Source organism: Miniopterus schreibersii, assembly GCF_964146895.1.
Source record: "Miniopterus schreibersii genome assembly, chromosome: 7".
Lineage (NCBI taxonomy): Eukaryota > Metazoa > Chordata > Mammalia > Chiroptera > Miniopteridae > Miniopterus > Miniopterus schreibersii.
Window position 1 is genome coordinate 23342706 of NC_138108.1, and position 23273 is coordinate 23365978.

At 40.2% G+C, this 23273-nt stretch overlaps 1 protein-coding gene across 1 annotated transcript in view; it reads right to left on the reverse strand.

Moving 5' to 3' along the window:
* Positions 1-502: 502 nt before the first annotated feature.
* LOC308559315 (aldehyde oxidase 4-like) overlaps positions 503-23273 on the reverse strand; it is a gene marked incomplete at both ends in the record, with an annotated part of 58574 nt that continues 35803 nt past the window's right edge. Inside the window, 15 exons of the mRNA XM_081141925.1 lie at positions 503-556; positions 1998-2165; positions 4592-4777; positions 5889-5954; positions 6131-6245; positions 6681-6733; positions 7609-7683; positions 11506-11634; positions 12748-12843; positions 15488-15715; positions 16715-16906; positions 17098-17184; positions 17499-17586; positions 18625-18758; positions 21012-21136. Coding sequence (XP_080998051.1) covers positions 503-556; positions 1998-2165; positions 4592-4777; positions 5889-5954; positions 6131-6245; positions 6681-6733; positions 7609-7683; positions 11506-11634; positions 12748-12843; positions 15488-15715; positions 16715-16906; positions 17098-17184; positions 17499-17586; positions 18625-18758; positions 21012-21136 — 1796 coding nt within the window. The remainder of the gene's footprint in view (positions 557-1997; positions 2166-4591; positions 4778-5888; positions 5955-6130; positions 6246-6680; positions 6734-7608; positions 7684-11505; positions 11635-12747; positions 12844-15487; positions 15716-16714; positions 16907-17097; positions 17185-17498; positions 17587-18624; positions 18759-21011; positions 21137-23273) is intronic.

The window sequence follows — 23273 nt, forward strand, 5'->3', positions numbered from 1 at the left end:
TGTGGTATTTTGTTATAGTCCCAAATGGACTAAGACAAGACACCCATGATGCTGTAGATCTTCAGGATAATGCAAACAAAAAGAATCTTGATTCTTTATTTTATATTTTGGTGAAAATTTGCATCCTAAAACATGACCATGCAGTGGCCAAAACTACAGATAGTAATTTAAAAATGTTAAAATTGCTCTAGTCAGTTGCTTGGAGAGTCATCCAGTACACCAAAGGTCCCAGGTTCGATTCCCAGTCAGGGCCCATACATAGGTTGGGGGTTCCATTCTTGGTCAGTGTGTACAGGAGAGAACCGATAGAATTTTATTCTCACATCAATGTTTCTCTCTCTCTCTCAAAATCAATAAAAACATACCCTTAGGTAAGGATTAAAGAAAAAAAAAAAAAAGCTCAAATTATCCTTGATGTTTGGGAGACACCTTATATATTGCTCTGATTTGAAAATTTTAAGGTCAATCATAAACTCTTTCATTTTCTTAGGAAAAGATAAGATTAAGACACATGGATGGACCAAGGTGTAAATGTGGAAGGATCATCTCTGGGAATCTGAAAAAGATCAAAAGAATGAAGATAGTTATTAATACAATGCTGCTATATTGAACAAACAAAACAGAAACAGACTCATAGATACAGAGAACAAACTGATGACTGTCACATGGGAGGAGGCTTGGTGGGCTGGGTGAAAAAGGTAAAGGGATTAAGAAGTACAATTGGTAGTTACAAAATAGTCACGGGAATGTATAAAGTACAGCATGGGGAATATAGTCAATAATATCATAATAACTATGTATGGTGTCAGTTGGGTACTACACTTATGGGGGTTTACTTCATAAGATATATAAATGCCTAACCACTGTACTGTACACCTGAAACTAATATAATATTGAATACCAACTGTAACTGAAAAACAACAAAAAAGAACACGTATGAAATAGGTCAAAGAAGAAAATCTGTTTAATCATTGCAGCAAAATAAAAGCTGAAATTCAGAGCCACTGAAAATAAAAAAGAGGTCTTAATTCTGCTGGTGTGTCCATCTAGGCTTTTGTCTCTGTCTCTTTATCCTGCCTGGAGCTCAGTCATGACACTTGAGTGCAGCCAAGGTCCTGTAACCATGACATTAAAGCCACGCTCTCAGGAGAGTGGAGCAGGAACATGGGGCAGCCTGGGGCCTGACGGCATTGTTAGACTGCCCTGGGCTCCAGAGCTTCTGTTTGTTTCAGAATAATAAGTGTCTTTTTTGTTTTAAAAAATGTTGTTATATAAAAAAAGTTGTAATTCAAAAGAAAAATTGATTTTTTGAAAAAGAACAAGTCAATGTCCATTTTATTCTCACCAAAATCTTATAATTTTCATATTTCTTTCTAACCTTGAGTCATAAATCTCCTCATTCTCATAAACTTATGTTTGGGATAAAATGCATCTTATTCGGAAGCTCTGTAATTTTAAAGGCATAAAGTGCAATCTAATTTTATACCAGACTCAGTCAGGTCTGCCGTGAGCAGGTGAATATAGGAATAGTCTCTGTTGAAAGTTCTAGATATATTTTTAGCAGCTGAAAATTAAAACTATGTTTTTTTAATGTGTGCCTAGTGACTTGATATTTTCATTTAAATTATTTATATTAGTTTGTTTAACAGGTACTTTCCGAATAATTTACCAGATCAGATATCTATTTAATCTAATTTGTTTATTGAGGTAATTAAAACACCACATGAAGTGCATTTTGATCAAATGTTTAAAGAAATACCTACCACGTCCATTTGCTATTAGAACTCACTCAATTGAGTGTGCTTTTCTTTGGGGCTGGAAACAATTAAAACATCATTCAAAGAGGTTCGCCCACTTTGCAGTTGCTTTGGGAGCATATAGGAAGTAGCAAGTGGAGGAAAAAAGAGAATTTCCTTTGGAAAAGATGAACTTACTTTATAATTCTGTCACAGTTATCAAATTCATACCAAGAACCTGAAATTCCTCGCCACCCTTACCATGTCAGTAAACTGATCCGTACAAGCCATTCTAATCACTTCTGGAGTTGCTGGGCTATTTAGGGTGAGCCTCTTGGTCAACCCCCTCTGTCTTCGGGCAGCAGCCACTGCATCATAGATGGCGAAAAACACGGAGCATCCCAAGAACATTCCAGCCTCACCCAATCCCTGAGAAGGAGGGCAGAAGGCCGTCAGAAATGCATAGTTCATCTAGAACTACTAACTATATACACATGTGCACTCTCATGCACACACTCACCTCTTCTGGCCTTATAACCCTCAGAGTGGATATATCTGAATTGCCAGAACCCATTCCCCCCACGCCGATTTGAGTGTGGGTCATCCTTAGAGTGGTTAATGAAAATGCCCCAGGACATCAGGATAGCAGGGCAGCTAAAAACTCCTGTTCCCTCACCCAGATCAAGAAGACCAAAGCCCTTGGTGCCTCTAGGGTACTCCAACTTGGCCTCTAGACCAGCAATTTTTATCCCAGGTACCACGGTGTTTAACTCAAATCCACAACAAAAGAACCACAATCTTTGTAGCTGAACTTGAAAGACAGTGAGGTGATTCCTTCTGGAGAGTAGACTGTTGAAGTTTCCATATATGTTAACTTCCCTGGCATGTGATGGATGCTTTTGAATTAACAGTGTGAGGACATTATATTTTGAATAATTCACCAGTGCTTCTTCTTTTTTCTTCTTCTTTTTTGTTTTTGTTTTTTATTGTTCAAAATGTCCCCTTTTTTCCCCATGACCCCTTTCACCCCACCCCTCCCCCCTCCCCAGGCCTTCACCACACTATTGTCCATGTCCTTGGGTTGTGCATATATGCATATAGATTCTTTGGTTAATCTCTCCCCACCCACACACACCCCTCCTTCCCTCTGAGATTCATAGGTCTGATCCATGCTTCCATGTCACTGAATCTATTTTGTTCATCAGTTTATTATGTTCTTTAGATTCCACATATAAGTGAGATCATGTGATGTTTGTCTTTCTCTGCCTGGCTTATTTTGCTTAGCATAATTTTCTCCGGATCTATCCATACCGTCCCAAAGTGTACAAGATCCTTCTTCTTCACAGCTGCGTAGTAGTCCATGGTGTAAATGTCCCACAGCTTTTTATCCACTCATCTACTGATGGGCACTTGGGCTGTTTCCAGACCTTAGCTATTGTAAATTGTGCTGCTCTCACCAATGCTTCTTATACTCATTTTCCTTCTTTCTGCCTTCAGAGTAGTCTGGTCCTTGGACTGTGTCCAGGGCCTTAGGAGAGAGATGGGACAAAGGGCCCAAAGCAGATAAAGACTGTCCCAGGCTGTGGTTTTTACTCTGAAGCAAATGTGGAGGAAAAGGTGGAGCTGGTGAAAGAAAGGGTTTCCTCTGAGGTGAGGAGGAGGGGGTGAGAACAGAGAGGTCTTGTGCCCTGTTTGGAGCAGAACCGGCAGGGAGGGGGCTAGCCCCAAAGAGGCAGAGTTGTGTCAGGACAGTCTTTAGAGATATCCCTAGCCAAAGTCTGGTGCAGAAGTGGAGATAGGGGCTATTCATATAGAAAGTCTCACCTTCCTCCTGACTTTGATCTAATCCTAAGAAACAGAGGTAATTTCCTGAAAATCTGAGGTCAAAGTTGCCATGTGTCTGGTCAGATGTGGGCTCAGATTAGCACTTAAGTTGGAGAAGTTGTGTTTTTTGTGCACATGTTTGAGAATCTTTGCTCTAAGTCTATATGGGCCAGTTAGACCTCATGGCCAGGGAGTGCGGGGTCAACACCTCTTACATCGGTGGCTATTAACACCTCAGAGCAAATTGTCCTCAATGAGAAACTTGTTTGAAAGCTCATTCTGACTTGGGGAGGATGTGGGCAGAGGCAGTGGAAGCAAGAAAGAATTGAGTCTGGAGGACATCTGGGAAGGGTGCAGAGAAGAAGGCTCTGGTCTGGTGAAATTTGCCTACAACTTCAGTTTTATCTCATGGTGGTACTTAGCCTCATGAACCAAGATATTTGACTTGATTAATTTAAATATGTTTCATGATCTCTCTCAAGACTGAAGACTCTACTTGGGTTTCTGAAGGCAGTGAGTGTCACTCTGCCATGAGTTTGCTTTTTCCCCCCATCTCCCTTTTGGATCTGCAATTCCAAGGAGTAAGCAAAATTCAGGGGTCTGTTTCATTATTTCATGAAGGAGTAGGGTGTTATGGGCTGAACTGTGCTCCCCTCCAATTCATATGTCGAAGTCCTAACCCTTAGTACCTCAGTATGTGGCTATATTTGGAGATAAGGTCTTTGGAGAGGTAATTTAGTTAAAATAAGGTCTTTAGGGTGTGCTTATAAGAAAAGGAAATTAGGACACACACACACACACACACACACACAGGCATCTACATGTGCACACACAGAAGGATGATCATGTGAAGACACAGTGAGAATGGCCATCTGCAAGTCAAAGAGAAACCTCCAAAGAAATCAAACCTTGATCGCACACTTCTAGCCTCCAGAACTGTGAGCAAATATATCTTTGTTGCTTAAGCCACCCCATCTGGTATTTTGTTATGGCAGCCCTAGCAAACTAATAGAGAAGTGTTGTGTTCTTACCTTGGATGAGTAGATGGCTATGGGATTTCGGGAACGCACCAAAGTGACATAGAACTCTTCCGGTATTTCAGTGACAGTGGGCATTATGTAATCATCTGGACTCCGAGAATAAAGCACACCTTCTGGAGAGTATTTCAGTTCTTCTATGGTATACAACCCCATGCCTTGGATAAATGCTCCTTCAATCTAGAGGCAAAATTCTCACAGTTTATAAACATATGATGTTGGTTGAAAATATTCCCAATGTGATTGAAAAGGGAGCTCTGAACCATAGTAAGCCATTCTTGAAAGCACTGTGGTGAACTTTACAAAGGGTGTTTCAGGATCTCGTGCCTGCCCTCCTCCCTGGCCCCATCCTTAGATCTTCTTGCCAAGGTACCCCACATTTCAGGGATTCAACCCTTGTCAAGTTCTGGGTGATTCTCCAAGCCCATGAGATTTGTTCAGACCTCCAATTCCTTGTAAAGGTGGTTTCTCTTGACTCTCTTGACTGCTCCCCACCTCAGCTTGTCTGTTTGGCAAACACCTGTTCATTCTCCAAGTTTGAGCTGAAGAATAGTTGACACTTTGGAGCCTTTTGAATCCTCCCACTGCCCCCCTGGGTGGGTTTAGGGACTGCTTCCTCCAGACTCACTGCATTTGAACCCCCATCAGGGTAGCATTCAGGGGGCATTTTCTTTGCTCCCCCCTCTCTCTCTCTCCCTCTCTCCATTCCATCTCTCACTGGTTTACAAGCTTTCTGAGGTCTGGTCTGTTGGCCCTACTTTGAGTAATAAGGCGAGGGGAAAAGAAGCACAGCTATACCAACAGCTGGAAAAGTTTTAACTTAAAGTTTAAAAAGATTTTGGGTGCATTAATTTATCTGCTTGTGAGATAAAAGAAATTCAGCAAGAGGAGAAATAGTGTTTTTAAGCATTTCTTTTTTCCTTATATTTCTCTAAATTGTTCAGTCTATTAAAATTCAATAGTAATATGAATATTAATAGAGCTTTATTATTATGTATTTTTATATAATATTCCTTAATTATAAACATTAATTATGTTCATTGAAGAAAAATTATAAGGCATGGAGAATCATAAAGCAGGATAAATCACATATATTTCTGCCACATGAAGACAACCGTTGCTAACATTTTCTTGAATTTTCTTTCAATTTTTTACCTATTTTTATGTGTGTAATATCTGATACATATTGCAGAGTACTTGCACAAGGTATAAACATTTGGAGAACTCTGCGAAATAATATTCTGAATGGAACTGACCAAAAGTCCCTGTGGGGTGGTCTGGTACCACATACCTGCCCAATGTCCAGGGCTGGGTTTATGCTGAAAGCGGCATCCATGAAGATGTCAGTCCTAAGGAGCTGTGCCAAGAGAAAATATATAATGGAAAATGTTATTTTAAAAAGAAGTCTTTACTACAGTTATATACCTGTCCCTGGTTCCTCCACTGGCAGGATCATGTTAATTGACAGCATAGAAAATACATCCACGTTCATGCTCACTCTTGAAGATGGTGAACACCAATGTCCCTCCTTACCTTGTGAGCCCCAGTCAGACAGTCGACTTCAACCTCAGAACACGATGCGCCGTAAACATAATATGGAAAAGGCTCACCTTCCTCTGCCTTCCAGTCCACATATGTCTGGTAGCCTCTGAGAAGAGAAATCGGGAGTGAAAGACAAGGCACTTCCCCCTAGTGGTCTGATCACCCGTGGCGCTCTGGGTCCTGGAAATGAGCAGAGCTCTCACCCGGCGGCTGAAGGCCTCTCTCACCTTCTCCTACAAGGGGGGCCGCGGTGATCAGAGTTGCAGACACAGGGAGAAGGTCCACTGGTGCCTGGGCCCTACCCTTCAGCATGCAGTTACTGGGATGGGTAAGAGTATCTGTCCCTCCTGGTTGGTAACACTGTGGCCCCAAGGGGTCCCTGGTCCTCCCCTAGCTCTCCTTCCGCTCTCCTAGGTCCATGACTGAAGGGTTAACTCGGACCCTGCCCGGCAGAGCCCCTGTGCTCTGCAGGTGTCTGATTGATGAGTGCCCGCCATCCCTGCCTAAGTGTAATCTAAACCAAAGTAAAAACATCCTTTACTTGAAATATCCCGTGGCTGACAGGCTGATGCATTCTTCATGGGCTTTTGCAATCTGAAAGAGATTAAGAAGTGTAAGTTTAGGGAAAGTAGTGAAAAATTCTACCCTGGGCTTGCCTCCTCTTGTCTGCACCGACCTCTGCACATTTTCCTCGAGCGAGATTTTGCTCTGAACAAGATGCAGGTCATGCTTCTCTAGGGGGTGCTTAACGGCAGCAGCTAGCTGTGCTCTGGGACCCTCTCTTCCTGGAGTTGCACAGTGTAAAGTTTATTATTTTTTTTAACCCTTTTTGGCTTTTTAAATTAGGGAGGGGCTAGGCCATATTCATGTATTTATGTACATAGGTATGTACACAAGTAGGTGAATATGTACATACAAAACGCACACATATATGTACATATGTATATGCACGCACATGTATGTTATGTATGTATGTATGCATGTATGCATGTATTTTTACCCTGCTTTTTTCCAAATTATTTGACTGTCTCAGTATATTAGGTCACCTTCCCTGCTGGAGTAAACTGGGTAGAGCTGGAAATAATAATACTAATGATAATTGCAATAATTATTATTAAAAATAGACTAATCTTTTGCTATTAGGACTGCTATCATCTCCATTGCTCTGGTGAGAAAACCAAGGCCCTGATGCAGGGAGGAGGAACATGTCCCACTGAGCTGGTAGTGACAGGGCAGGGGCAGGTGTGTTTTACTAAAACATTATTTACATGCTGTGAGAAATCAGGCTCTTCAATAAAACTAAGTAATGAACCCAGACCTCTCTTTCACTCTTTTGGAAAAGCAGAAGTAAATGACAATCTTTGTTTCTTGAATGGGCACCACCAACCAGCCCACGCACTTAGGACTTGTACCTACCTATCTGGATGTATTTGCCTTTTCCTGGCAGGGGTAATGAGGAGAACACTCACCCAGTCCTCCCATCTTCCCTTTGGGTTTTTCCTGATGACTGGCTGAAGACGGGCCATAAGAATTTGGCAAGCATTCTAAAAAGAAATATTTGAAATGATATCGGGGATAAAAGGCTCAGGGAATAGCAGAATGTTTAATATTTAAATCAATTCAAATGTAGACTGTCAGTTTGTGAACTTGCTTCCAAGTCCCCTAGGCAGAGTTTCTTAAACTTGAGCAATGTATGAAACCCCTTTGAAAGAAACAAATATTCTTGTGGATCCTGCAGTGTTAAATTTATTTTGACTATAATGTTGTTTAAATACATGCTAACATAAAGCTAGGTAGAGCCTCCTTAGAATTGTAGCTCTTTCACAACTATAAAGTAAAAAACAAAATGACAAAGTGTGCAGACAAATCTATATACCAATACAATTTGAAATAACAACACTAATTTAGTTGATTGACAATGATGTTTTCCTGAAGCTAAATTGCTGCTTGGAATGTGGAAAAAATCTCGACTGCTATGGCACACATACTTCGTTCGGAGTTCAGAGTGCCTATTGTGTGCCAGTTAAAGGATCAATTTTCTCTCCACTCTCGTTGCCATTTAAGTTGCTCTTAGATTTTCATTCACACTTTATACCTAGTCATCAACTGCTCTTCAGAAAAACATTATTTACATACGAAGTTCTGCTCTTATTTCCTTGACACAAAGTATACTTCTTGCAGGCAAAGAGATCTCATGGCAATACTTCACTTACAAAGTCATCATTTTGATGATGCAAATGTGCTCCTTTTAATCAAAATGAAAATAAAAATTAGGTAAAATCCCTATCCCCTGAGATGAGGTCTACAGACCCCTAAGTGTTAGTGGGCCCCAGCCTGGCTTCCTCTCTTAATTCAAACACAAATCTGTTTACATGTGTGCCTTTAACTTACTCATATCAGCCTCAGAATACACCTCAAGCCCTCTCTTGGTTTCTGTTCCTTCTGTTCTATCATCCCCTCTTTGGGAAATGGTCTCTGGCTTCTCATGCATTAGGGAGATCCCTGCATTCATAAATCTACCTTTGCTGGTTATTGAGTTTTCAATCACTGACCTCATTACAAATGGATGCCTTCCAAAAGAGTAATACATCCAAGGCAAACCCAAGTTGCACAGTTCCTGCCTGTCCACATATCAGATGTTCTTCCTCTTATCATGAAATCTGAACTCCTTTTTCTGTGTGGAGAATTTTTTCACTTATATTTCTTAGTAGAGTTGCCTCACCCTATTGGAGCTCCAAGTGCCAGATGCTAATTTTTCTGGCATCCTTTGCATTAGAGAAAATTTCAAAATACACAAGAGTAGGGAAAATAGTACAATATTCCCCCTCATATCCTTTACCCAGCTTCAACAATGAGCATTTATAACCCAATTTCACCCCCAGCTACCTGTCTAACCTCTTCTCCCACCTCACTCCCTTTTGCTTTATCTGCTCCAGCCACCCTGACCCCAGGCAGCACCTCAAGCACAGTAAGCGAGCCCCCTCTGCTCCCAAGTACCTAGGTGGATGGCTTTTTCCCTTGCTGCATTCAGGCCAGGCTCAAGGATCACCAATCAGTGCCTACCCTGGCTTCCCTGCTGCCCACAATAGCCCTAACACTTGCACTTTCTCTTTCCATAAATTCCTTTATTTTGATTCATGACACTTGCCATGATGTTTTTTTTTTCTTCTTCTTTCTTTCTTTCTTTATTATTATTTAATAATTTGTTATTTATTAACAGGACTTTTTCTGACTCATTTTAGGCTAAAGACTCAAAAGGATGAGACTGGCACAATAGGTGACAAATAGCCCCTTATTCCAAATGGAGGTACTCTACCTCTTAACCAGTTTTTCAGAGAAAGTGGCCACGAGCTGTTCCTCACCCACCTCAGTGGTATCAAAGGGTTGAAGCTGAAGAGGCTGAAAGGTTGGAATTAGGGAGAGAATTGCACTGGAGACCATTGTTGTGTTGCTGGGATCTCTGTCTTCTCAGGAAGGAGTGGCAGGAAGGGCTCTCTCCATCTCAAGCCTAGCGAGGGACACTTCAAAGCCACTCAGAGAGCTTGACGTGTACCCTCTGGAGTTGGGGGCCCTACAGACCTGAGTCTACTTCTGAACACAAGACTGTAGCTGAAAAGCAACAGCCTTGGGCAGTTGAGGGCCATCTCTGGAGGAGGTGCTGTGCTCCCACTGACTGGACAGCCTTCAAAGGCGCATGTGTCCAGGTAGAACCTGTGATATGTGAGTGCTGCCTGGGGTAAATTTGTTTCATTTTATTGAATTCTCTATATTTAACCATTCCAGTTTAAGAAAAAATTATGAAGACAAAACCAAATGGAATCAATTTTCCCTCCTTGCTGCATTCTTGGCTTTGTGGTATTTAATACTTAATTCATCTCTATTTCTGTAGATGTAAAAGTACTAATGCTTATTGACTTACCTAATCTATTTAATGATACATTTAACTTGGAATCATTAAAGATTTTTTTTACAAGCCATTTTTCTTTTATAGACATTTCCCACATTTTACTCCCATATAAATGTCTTGGGATTTAAAAAAAATTCTGCAAGTCTGAAATGAACAACTTCTCTTCTTCAGCCAAGGGACAGTCTATTCACGTCAAGTCTGGAGCCACTGTTGTCTTTGCAGCCAACGAGGCCTCAGCTTTTGCCATGTCTCCTTTGAAAATCTGAAGGGATAGCTCACTGACAGAGAATATAGAGCCTTGGGAAGTCTTAGGGGGCTTCCAAAGCTCTTCATAATCAGCCCACCATGGGAGCCCATTGAAGAGCTGCAGAAAGTCTGAAGGGCAATCAGGTGACAAGTTGTCACTCTTTTCCTTCCAAGGAGCGCTTTCTGAATTTGCTGGACACAGCTCTGCCCAAACCAGACGACGAAGCCAGTGTGTGGAAAGGCTCCATTCTGAGATTTCCTACATTTTAGGCTTCAGATAAAGAATTCTATTTTGTCTCAAAGGTGGCCTCGCAATATTTACATAGTCCTAAAAGAAGTTTTTACTTTGTAAGTTGAACTTTACCCATTGACTTTAAGACAATCTTATATGTATTTTTTTGGTGTGTGCAACTATCACTACTATTTCTAATACTTTTTCATCACTCCAAACAGAAACTCTATAACCATTACGTAACAACACCCTTTTTCCCCCTCTTCCTGACTCCAGGCACCCTCTAATCTCCCATCTATAAGGGCTTCCTACAAGGGATGAAGTATCTCAGCAGAAAGAGGCTGGAGATGGCCTGGGGCTTGGGCAGGACAAGTGGTTAAAGCCATAGGAGAGGCAACGCCCATGGTAAAGTCATTCAGAAGGGATTCTCTAAGGAGCTCACAATGGCATCCACAAGGGAAGGAGTCAGATATAACAAGGCCAAGTCACACCAGTGCCAGCCAAGAACGGTCTGCCTCTTTCTCCTGTACTCTCTCTTTCTTGGACTTTACAAGGGTCTGAAATGTAGGCTCGGAAGCTTATGGAATGAGAGCAGGAGGGAAATGGAGAGAAGCCACCCCCACCCCCTTTCTACCTGCAGGCTCAAGCTGTTAAGTAGTAGAGACACTGTAATTTGAAGTACATTTTGGACTGGACATTTTAATTATTGAATGAGATGGTTTATGCAAATAAAAGTGATCAATAGGTTTTTAATTACCTTAGGGTAATTAGAAAGATTATAGGTAGATTTTTCTCAAGGGGAGAGAAGAAGTGCATAGAGGAAGCTTCAACCACTTGAGGTCTCTCAACCACTTAGCAGAGCGACCTAAAACCAGCCACTTGACCTTTCTTGGCCTCAGTTTCAGTTCCCATAAAAGAAGGGGTGGGACAAGGTTATTTCCAGCACTGTCATTGGGTGACTGAGAAACGAAAGAAAGTTACCTGTACTGCTTTCCCGTTGACGTCTGCTCCTATGGACGTTGCTGTGAAAAATGTATTGGGCACTGTGACTGTGCTTGTTTCAAGCAGGTGTATATATGAGATGGGGATGTTCAGTTCTCGACTAGCCACCTGCCAGAAGTAGAAGAAAAACACTATTGATTTCATTGACCCTAAGCCTCCCTCCCCCAAATTAAAAACTTTTGAATTCTTTTTTGAACTGAGTATAAAACCTAGCTACCCTTTAGGGACAAACTTTACAATAGCATCTTGGACCTTACATGTAGATTATGAGTTTGAAGATTTTAAATGGCACTGTAAATGATACATTGCTTTTCAGAGGCATGTGGCCAACTGTCTGCTTTCTTTTATAACAGTTTCATAGAAGCCACGTGGCAGTATGGCTCCTCTGGGGCATTAGCTTAGTAGGACTCATGCAGTCTTATGGTTTTACCTTCATCCTCTCCTTGTGGCTTATAGACATTTAGCAGATTGTTTTTGCCCCCATGGGACATTTTGCAGACATAAGGGTTTTGTTTTAAAAAAGCAAGATCTGTTCAAAGAAGGCTCTGTGGATTTTTGTGACTTTCTAATTCCAAACACACTATTGAGTAATATTATTTCCTTAAAGAAAATATCTTCTATTTCTCATTGAGAGAAAAGCTTTGCCCCCATCTACTCACATTGCCTATTCAAATTTCATATTCAACAAATTCTTACTTAATATTAAAAAAGGGACAATTCCTGTTGCAAATAATCTCTTGCTCTTTCAACAACAGTATTAGAAAGACATCTTTGACTTAGCACACATAATGGCCTGTCATGTGGTGTTCCTAAGTAGATTGTGAATTCTAAGAACATAATATCTCATCCTATTAAACACATTCACTTCTAATAAATATTTGCATTAACACAGTATAGCTTTGAGCAGTTGCCATAAAGCTGAAAAATACTTTCTCTTTGAAAACTTTTGCAGACATAGGGTTTTGTTTTAAAAAAGCAAGATCCGTTCAAAGAAGGCTCTGTGGACTTGGTTCTTTAGTATGCAGGAAGAGTAACATAACATGCTTTCTCAATTCCAACACCCACTTTCATCAGCCCTCTGCATGTTTGTTTCTGATATCAAAATGAGTCTTATAATGGGCTTGTACACTTAGTGTGATTTCTCTTGCTCAACAAGAAAGAAGTTGTTAAAATGACTATACAGTGTTACAGTCTTACAGTAAGATAAGATACTTATCTTACCTGGGCCATTTTGGTGTAGATGCCTTGTCCAAGTTCACAGCCACCATGCAGCACCAACACAGAGCCATCGGTATAGATGTGGACTAGAGCGGTAGCCTGTCGGGGAATAATTATAATACTAGTTTGGAAAACCATGTGGCCAAATGTTGCCGTGAGTTTAGGTGAGGTTGCCAGGTGAATGGTTTGCTTCATTGAGTCAAACTCTCATTGTTTATACTGGAGAAGAAAGCTATTATTGGTGGTTACAGACAACCCCTTTCAACAAACCCCAGGCTTGAAAACTACCAATGTAGATCAATGAATGGCGCTCATCTCCACTCCCACCATCTGCTGCCTCCTGGAAGCCTTGTGTGGTTGCCTTGGAAGCTACCTCTCCAAAGCACCACCTGTACAATATTTTATTATTCTTTCCCCTTGAACATAAAAATTAAATTTTAAAGCAAATGGAAATTGTATAAGTAAATGTCCAGGCAAAGCTTCCACTGGATACTAGGGGAACTGGAAGAACCTTGAGATGTTTTAATAGTTTCCAAATGCTGCCAACCTTGGGAATCAATGGGTATGGTCCCATTCTGGAAATTTCAACTGAGTTGAAGGTTGGAGGTGGAATCCAAATATGCCTCCCCCTCCCCTTTTTTAAAGCTCCCACATGATTTTGATGATTGGACAGGTTTGGGATCTATAAGTTTAGTCCAGATTTTTCACTTTGCATGTGGGGGAATAGGTCTGAAGAAGAAGAGGCTTGGCCAAACCCTGTGTCTAGTTTGTGGTAAAGTCAGGAATGGAACCCACAACTCCTAACTTGAGCCCAGTGTCCTCCACACCCATGCTGTGCTGCCTCCTTCAAACTAAATGCTATTGTCAGTCTCTGGGGCTGGGCAGTGGCTCCAGGAACCAGGCTGAGAAGTCAAGGAAGGAGGAGGCTGGGCTATGTTGGAAGTTCTGCAAGTCGTTGGAATTTTTCTTAAGCAATCTGCATCATATGCTCATGGACATGGCCCAGAACCCTGCATCTTCCCCTTTAGGACCTCTATCCCCATGTTGATGCCTGTGCCCCTACCATTACGAATTCAAAATATCAACTAATTTAGCCCTGGCCAGGTGGCTCAGTTGGTTGGAGCATGGTCCCGTTCACCAAAAAAGGTTGAGGATTTGATTCCCGGCTAGGGCACATACCTAAGCTTTGGGTTTGATCCCGGTTGGGGGCGGGGGGGGGGGGCGTACAGGAGGCAATTGATTGATGTTTCTCTCTCACATCAGTATTTCTCTCTCTCTCTCAAATCAATTAAAAAATATATATCCTCAGGTGAGGATAATATATATCTCTCAACTAATTTAGCTACGCCAGTCTCAGGACCATCAAGGTCTCCATAGGAACTTCTAAACTTTGTATTTTCACCTCATGACCCTCTAATGAGTAATGATGACCATGTTCAAAGGGTATTGCCATGTGCTTTCAGAGCCTGTGTTAGATTTCATGTTGATTATTGTATAAACACCAAGTAGGCCTACTTTAATTGAGGGGCATATTAGAGACAAGAGGTGAGACAGTGAGTCATCACACCCTACACAGACATTTAGGATTAAGACTTCAAAATGACTTGAAATGTGGCAGCAGCCAGAACCACTATCCTTTTGTGAGTGAGGATTCAGTTTTGGAAAAGCAACATCATCCACCATATTAAGTTAATGCTACTATTTTGAATATTACTGGCATTTATAATACTACTTTTATTTAATTTCCAAATTCATTTGTGTTTTATAAAGGCATAAGAGCTATAAGAAACTTGTTCTTTGTTTGTGGTCATACACAGTTAAATGACATTAAAATAAATAATTTAAACGACTGTTGAGAGTCCTCCCAATTTTTTCCCTTCAAAGGGGGTCTGTATGTTATTATGGTTTCAGAAACATTCCCTGGGGGGAAAGACTGGTCATCTGCTCCAAGAGTGCAGTGCTGCTGACCTTCCCCTCCCTTCTTCTCATTTTGCTTTCTACCTTGTTAGTGGACTCTGAGGAAGGGAGTGAACAGAGAGAAACTTTCATAAGAGACAGCTCAGTCATTCTTCATTCACACCATGTAGGGACCTGTACTCTGTTCTTTCTGTGGGTTTGGTTAGGAGGATATTTCAGAAACTGGTGGGGATAGAAGCAAATAGAAAAGTAAATAAGTACGTAAATAAATGACAGAATCAGAAACAGAACTTCACAAAAAACTGTTTAAGGTGAAAGTGAAAAGAAGGCACAGTAATCATGGAGCCTTGGTATGATGCCCTTGGGTTTCTGTGTGAATGGAGACGCTCTGTCTGTTCTCATGTGTTTTTTGAAAGCTCTGTCTTCAAATGACTCTACTGCTGTCACTAAGAAATTAGGAAAGAGAGAAAGGGGTCCTTTGCTCCCTCCAGTTCTTTCATGGATTTGAAATTTGACCCCATCCTTCAATACTCGTCTTTGGGGCCCTGCCCAAGGCCAGACCCTCGTGAGCTGGACTTTATCAGTTGATTGCTTTCTGAAGTCCCTGGTACCGTGTCACACCAGGTCTTCCCTAATACCGATGGTCTCCAATGCTTGCCTAAGCCCATTTTGTTTCCTGTTATAGGAAACTGTCTCAGCTTCTTCTTTCTCCCTAGAGAAAGATAGCTGCACTTCCATGTCCAGTAGTGGCTCAAAATAGCCTTTTTCATACAGCTAGTCATATGGAAAAGGGCTTTTGTTGGGAAGACATCTCTCCCAAACTCACATGATTTTGGTAGGCCTTAGGGTTCCCAACGGTAAATTTCATGGGGACCACAGCAAGCCCCTTCTTCTTCCAGTAATTATTTTTGTTAAATTCCTCAGCATCCCTTTTCCTAGCATAGAATGAAGATTTCTCCAGACACTCTTTCCAACATCTTCGCAAAGGCTCTGGATTAAATATCTGGTTAAAGGCTGTTTTGCTGATTCTCTTATACATGTTTATTTCTTTAACCTGAAAGACAAGAAAAAAACATTTCAAGGATACATGCTATTCCATATGTGAAGCATGTGTTTTTGTTATTTATCTAACATGAAGAAAGTCTTTCTAAAAAAAGAAACAACTATTTAAATGGCTATAAATATGTAAGTGCAAATGTAAACATATAAACATAATGATAATAACAATAATGATAACAATAGAAACTACTATTGAACACTTCATATGTTCCAGGCTGCAGGCTAAGTGTATGATCTCAATCAACTTTACAATAATCTTGAGAGATAGTAGGTATGATTCCTGTGACAAGCTTTGTTAGTGGTGAGACAAATTTCTCCTGACTCAAAATTCTTACTTCTACACAATATTTCTTTATTATTAACTGTTCTCAAATTAGCTCTTCGAAATCTGAACTATGGTACAATGTTTGCACAAATGGCTGTAATAATGCCAGTCTCCTTATTCATGCCTTTGGGTGGTTTCACACTGACTCTGGGGCTGGCCATGTGACTAGCTTTGGACAACAAGACAACACATATGTAATACAGGCAGAGATTTGAAAAGTGCTTGTGCATTGTGGCTTGCCATGTTCTTACTACTCCTGGAAAATCTATGAACCACCATGAGAACTAATCTGGGCTAGCCTACTAGAGGATGAGAGATCCTGTGGAGCAGAGATGAGCCTTCCTAACTGAGATATTGGTTAGACTAGTCAGTCAATGACTACCAGATATGGAAGTAAATCTGTCTTAGACCATAACACTCCAGTTAAGCTAACCCAGACCATAAGTGCTACCCAGAAGAAGTTGACCCACAGAATCAGAAGAAATACTATTTGTTATTTTAATCCACTATGTCTTGGTTGACTTGTTATACAGTAAAAGTTTACTGATTCATAAACAATATACTTTCACTGAATCTTAGAAGCTAACATAAGGCTATATTTAGGTGCTCAAGATATATTTGAACTAATGGTGTCAGAGTTTTGTTAGGGGATTCTGACTGATTACCTACCTCTTCAGGGAGTAAGTCACATTGAGATGCCACAGCAGTTATGTAAGATTCAGCGACCACTGTACCCTGGGGAAAGCCAAATCCTCGAAAAGCAGTGTTGGATGGTAGATTTGTTTTGCAAGCCCTACCGCGGCACCGGAAGTTAGGAATGAAATATGTATTTTCAGATTTCAGCACAATGAAGTCTACCACCTGAATTAAAACAAAACAAAACTTCACATCTAGCAAATATTCAAAACCACTTATCCAAATTTTATCTCTAACACAAACTCTTCACAGAATTTGTCTAATTTGCAAGACAAATATCTATGCAAATAAAATATGACACATGTATGAGCCATTCTCAACTGGTAACCTACGGGAATGGCACATTTCTTATTTACCGTTTCAGACTCATCAAGAGTGCATCCGCCATTGACATAATATTCAACGTCAGCAGCTTTGATCACACCATTGTTCATGAATCCAATCTGCAAAGTGATATAACAAAACCATTTTCTCAGTAGTTCTTTACAACCAGACCATGCTGCACACAAACACATCTGATCACAATTGTCAGTCTCTACCCAGCTTATGAACAAGATTTGATATGACAGTCATCAGAAGATTACTGATGATGGTGCCCAAGTTGACCATACGATCCCAACAGAAAGTTCTGATTGGTTTGGATAGTACCCAAATACCCCTTTCAATTGGTATGGAATTTAGTAATTGTCTTTACTATTGATTAGTTGTCACTGGACAATGTTTTAGGCAGTTTCCTAACATTTTTGCTCTCACTCACTTTGTATTTTCCCAGGAGTGGGTGGCGGCCAGCAGTTATCAGCATGTCATCACCACGTTCTAGAATAAACCGGATTGGGCGACCAGTCCTATAGGAAGTGACTCTGTTAATATGCTAGATGCTTCATAAAGTTGTAGAAACATGGAGATGGTGAAAGGGGACTGGAAATAATATAACTTAGCGGCTTTCAATGTGGGTAGTAACATATCTTAAACAACATTTTGGAAGTTTGAGGGGACATTAAAATGTAAAAAAACCCCCAAAACAAAAAAATCCCTATTACTGTTATCATTCTGATTTAGTTATGTCTGAGAATTTTGATGTTGAAATGATACATTATTTAGTTATAAGTTACTTTCCTTTTATTTCTTTTTTATATTACATTAAGGCATTGTATGAGTATTTTGTGATTATGTGTATTAGCAGGTTATAGTATTATGATGTTTACTTTGGACAGTCTTTGCTATTGTTGGAAAGTGCCAATGAACTAAAATGTTACAGGTTTTCTTTTCGCAGCTATAGTCTGATAAGTTCAGTTTGTCCTGAACATACTTAATGAACTTCGGTATGTAAAAGGTTCACAAAAGTCATGGCTATTCCTGTGTCTGGCTAAGTGAACATTCCCAGGCAGCAGCAGGCCCTGCTGTATTTCATGCAAAAATGTATCCCTTGTAAAGTTGGGCCTTTAACCTTCCTTCCAGTCAGCCATCTCAGCTTGATTTATTTTAACAATTTAAAATAAACATTTTAAAGAGTGAAAGTCAATGCAGTTCATCAAGAAGTAAAACATAGTTATGTCTGTGCAATCAGTCAAAATTTATAGTGATTACATTTATTCCACACAACCACTGTGAAACAGGTAGATCTTGTTCTCTCCACTTTACCGGTGAGGACCCTGAGGCAACTTGTCTAAGGTGACATTGTCGGTGAGCTGGCAGAGCAGGGCTTGAACACAGGTTCTCTGGCTCCAGGTCCAGTGTTCCTTCACCCACATGTTAACCACACCCTTTGGAAATAAAATTCTGTGACCAATGGAATGAACACTGGGTTGCAGGGTTGGAAGGACATGGGTGGCATCTGTCCTGCTAGGACTTCTGACATTAATAGCTGTCACTGTGACTCTTACTTGTTGGCAGCCACAGCACTGACAGCTCCTAGCACAGCGGGCTTGGTCGCTTTCCCCCCAAATGCTCCTCCAGCTCTTCTCGTATGGCAGGTGATTCTATTCCTTGGGACGTTTAATGCTGCAGCCACAAATTCCTACAAAAGATATGTCCCCGAAGCCACATTAAGTGAAATTTAATAGTTTATTACCTCATCCATGTACTTCCCCTCTGCCTAGTAAAAGAAATTCAGTAATTCAACAAATACAGCACTTACAGAAGTGTGCAACCATCATCACAATTGAATTCAGAATATTTTAATATCCCAAAAAAACCTTGTATCTATTAAGCAGTCACTTCTAAACTCCCCTAATCTCAACTTCCCCTAACACCCCAACACTAGGAAACTGCTAATCTGCTTTCTGTCTCTATAGATTTGCCTATTCTGAATATTTCATATATGTGCAATAATACAATATGCAGTCTTTTGTGACCGGCTTCTTTTACTTAGCATTACGTTTTCAAGGTTCATCCATGTTGTAGTATGTAGCAGTACTCCATTCTTTCCTTTTTTAAAAAATCCTCACTAGAGTATATGTTTTTACTGATTTTAGAGAAAGAGGAAGGGGGAGGGAGAGAGAGAGAAACATCGATCAATTGCCTCTCATACATACCCCAACTGGGGATTGAACCCCTAACCTAGGTATGTTTCCTGACTGGGAATGGAATCCCCAACATTTTTGGTGTATGGGACAATGCTCCAACCAACTGAGTCACTCAGTCAGGGCTACTCCATTCTTTTTTATGTTTGAATAATATTCCATTTTATAGAGATACCATCACATTTTTTATCTACTTATTAGTTGATGAGCATTTGCATTGTTTCCACTTTTGGCTACTGTGAACAATGCTGCTATGAATATTCATGTATAAGTTTTTGTGTGGACATATGTTTTCATTTCTCTTGAGTAGATATGTAGTCACGAAACTGCTGGGTTATATGGCCACTCTATTTTTAACATCCTGAGAAACTGCCAAGCTATTTCCCAAAGTGCCACTTTTCATGGGCATGTATGAAGGTTCAATTTCCAACATCTTTGTCAGCACTTATTATTATCTGTCTTTTTGATTATAGCTGTCCTGGGGGGTGTGAAGTGGTATTGCTGTGGTTTTGATTTGAATTTCCTACTAATGATGCTGAACATATTTTCATGTGCTTTTTAGTCATTCATAGACATTCTTTGGAGAAATGTCTATTCAAATCCTTTGTTGAGCCTGCTTTTGATACTGCCCCAGGTTCTTGGCTGTGAGCTGTATGTACCAGTGCCCTAGTTGCCCCGGGGAAATGCCTACTGTTATGGAGATGACTGACTGTACCCTAAGAGCTGCTGATGGTAGATATTAATGGTGACCTTAGGACATACATGTTATTCATTCAGAGCCCAGAGACACATACTGTCTATGAAAAGAGACCTCAGAGGTGATCTTTGTCACCTTCCTCAATTTACAGAAAAAAATATTGATGCCCAATGACTTGTAGGAGGTCACGTAGCTGCTTAGGGGAAAGCACATGTTTACACAGTCCTCTGCCAAGTTCAAAACTTGCAACTATGGAAACTGCAGCACATCCCAGCTCAGCATCACTCCCCTGCCCTTTCATTTTGCCTTGAATGCAGTTGGTAGCTTCTTCTTCCCATTGGGCCTACCCACCCCTTTAAGACCTCAAGGTACCAGCTCACTGTGCTCTCCCAGGAAGCCCCCAGCTTTTCCATTCAGTGATGCTTGTAACTCCTCCTCCTCCTAGTATCATTATTTAAGTATTTCCCAGTGCCTGGAACTGTTCTGGTACCTACCCCTCCACATTTCAGGAAAAGGGAATGTCAGAGGTTTTCTTTACTTGCCTGGGGGTGGAAATAATTTCTATATTTCAACCACTAGAATAGGAGTGGAATTCACACTCTAAGGTATGGGCTGAAATATCTTGGAGATGCAATCAATTTACATGTGCACCACAAATACACAAAAACATTCATATTGAGAAGCTACACAAATCAACCACAAGGAAAATTTAAATACACATGTACTACCAATTCATATAGAAAAGCAATGGGAAATGTAAGTGTCCTACTAAGATTAAGTTTTACGCTATCAACTGTTATAAAGCAAAGATAAACTTTGCCCTATATTTTGGAAGGGGGCAAAAATTTCAGATCTCTTTGAAAATTCTGCCCATTTAGGGAAATATTTGCCCACTTTCTCCATTCTAGACTTTAGCTAGTGTCAACTGTGCAGGGAGTTTGAGATGGGGGAGTAGGAGCAATCAAAAGGCCCCTGGAGAGGAATACCTGGTAGTAAGGGCCTCATGCCACACAGTCATCTGGAGTATCATTTTCCAAAAATACCCTGTTACCTGCACGTAAGATGGATTCTGTGTCGCAACGTGTAACACCATTTCTTTGTCTTCTTGTTTTGGGATAGCCAGGAAGCTTTGTGTTTCTAAGTAAAAATGTTCCTGTCCTTCCACGTGAACCTCACCTGTAAAGCATAAACAAAGGGCAATGTTTACTTGAAAGTCTCACATTGGATGGAGGCTGTCAGTGGTGTTTGGTTTATAAAGAGCCAGTTGCTTCAGCTTATGGAGAACTGGGCTTTAAATATTTTGGTTAAACCACTTTTTCTAATTAATTCTCACTGTACCCAACCAGCTGGGTGACTATGGGTAATTCACACCCCTTCTCTTGGGCTCAGTTTCCTCATCTGTCTAGTGGGTGGTGAGATCCATGCTGTGCTGGACTTGAACACACAGACTAAGCTGGCCACATATCCAGGCTCTGTTATCTCCTTGCTCAGTGGGTTTGGCCAACTTGTTAAAGCCTCATTTCTTTATCTGTAAAGTGCGGGTAATAATAATATGTATACCTCAGTTAGGTAACATTAGAATTATTGAGTCACACTGAGGATAAGCATCTTATCAAAGAACACAAAACACTCTTTCCTACCTGTTTTGTAGCCTGTTCTTACTGGTTTGTCTGAGATTTTTGGCTTGGTTAAAACATCCTTATCATTTTGTAGGCTGTACCAAGAGGCATTTGGCTCTAGTTTAAATATTTGGAAAGCGATATTTTTACTTTAAAACTAGCCAAAAGATTCATGTGTAGTTAAAATAAGTGAATTGTTTTGCCAGGAGTCAAAGGATTTCTTGAAATTACTTCTTGGGACATTAGAATGTGAGTCCTCCCCCCAAAAAACCTTTGTTTTTAGCATGTATATATGACTTTAATCTAAACTCAAATTTATTTAACAATTATATCATTTTTACAATATGCTAGGTATTGTTCTGAGGTGTAGCAAGTTACAGATAATTCATTTAATCCTCATACTAAAAAACTGAGATATGGAAAAGTTAAGTAAGCTGCCCAAGGCCACACAGCCAGTAAAAAACAGAGCTGGGATTCAAACCCAGGCAATCTGATTCCAGGATCCGCACTCTTAACTACACTGCTTCTCTGTGTTGGCATACTCTGTAATTCTTAGTCATTTCTGCCCAAATTCCAAATTCCCTTCATATTCAAAATTTCCACTTGTGCTAAAACTTTGAACTCCCACAATGGCCAAAATCCTAAATGACAAAGAGCTAGCACCTTGTGACTCCATTGCTCCTAGGGTGAGTATAAAAATTCAAAGAAAATATACTATTGTGGTTAAGAGCAAGGACATTTGGGTCATTTAGTCTTGGGCTCCAGTTCTGGCTCTATTGTAAACTGAATATGAGACCTCAGTCAGTTACCTAGTTTTTTAAGCCTCAGTTTCTTCATTTTTAAAATGGAGCTACTGATATATGTTCCTTCTCAGAGTTGTTCTGCATGCATATTAAATAGTAAGCAGTAAATACTTAGGAACTTAAAATAGGTTTAAAAATATTCATTTCTTAGGATTGTTGTCATGTTTAAATAATATAATACATGCTTAGCATGGTGTCTGGTATAGTAAGTACTTGATGAATGTTATTACATGATAGTATTATTATTACTAAATAACAGTTAGCCTAATTTATAGGCTTCACAAAATCTCATTTAGTTTCTTTTATGAAGTAATGAATGTCTGGCACAAATTATGGATACTATCAAACCTCTGAGCATCTCTCATGACTTTCCTGATAGTATCTAACTGCTATTCTGAGGTAGTGAATTATTTTTATAATTGGGAGGCAGTTGGCATTTTCTTCTTAAACAGAATGCTGTTGGGAAACAAGTGTTCTAAAGGCCTTTCCCAGGTTGGAGCAAAAGATAAAAGCTTATAGCACTTGCCATTTCAGTTTAGAAATAGGTAATAGGTCTTGTGAGAATTGTTATTTTCTCATACCTAAGACCAGTAGTGATACTCCTAGTAAAGACAGCTGTGGCTCTTGACCCTGACCACACCTTAAAATCACCCACTTGGGGAACTTAAAAAAAATACTGATACTTTGACCTTATACTCCAAGGTTCTGATTTCATTGGTCTGGTGTAGATCTAGATATTGATATTTTAAAAAGCCATACTAATTAGGTTTTAGCCAGGGCAGTAAGTCAAAACAAACAAACAAACAAATAAATAATAGTACAGAGATTGAAAAAGATAAAACTGTTATGATATAATTATATACAGTGAAAATTCAAGAGAATCTATAAGAC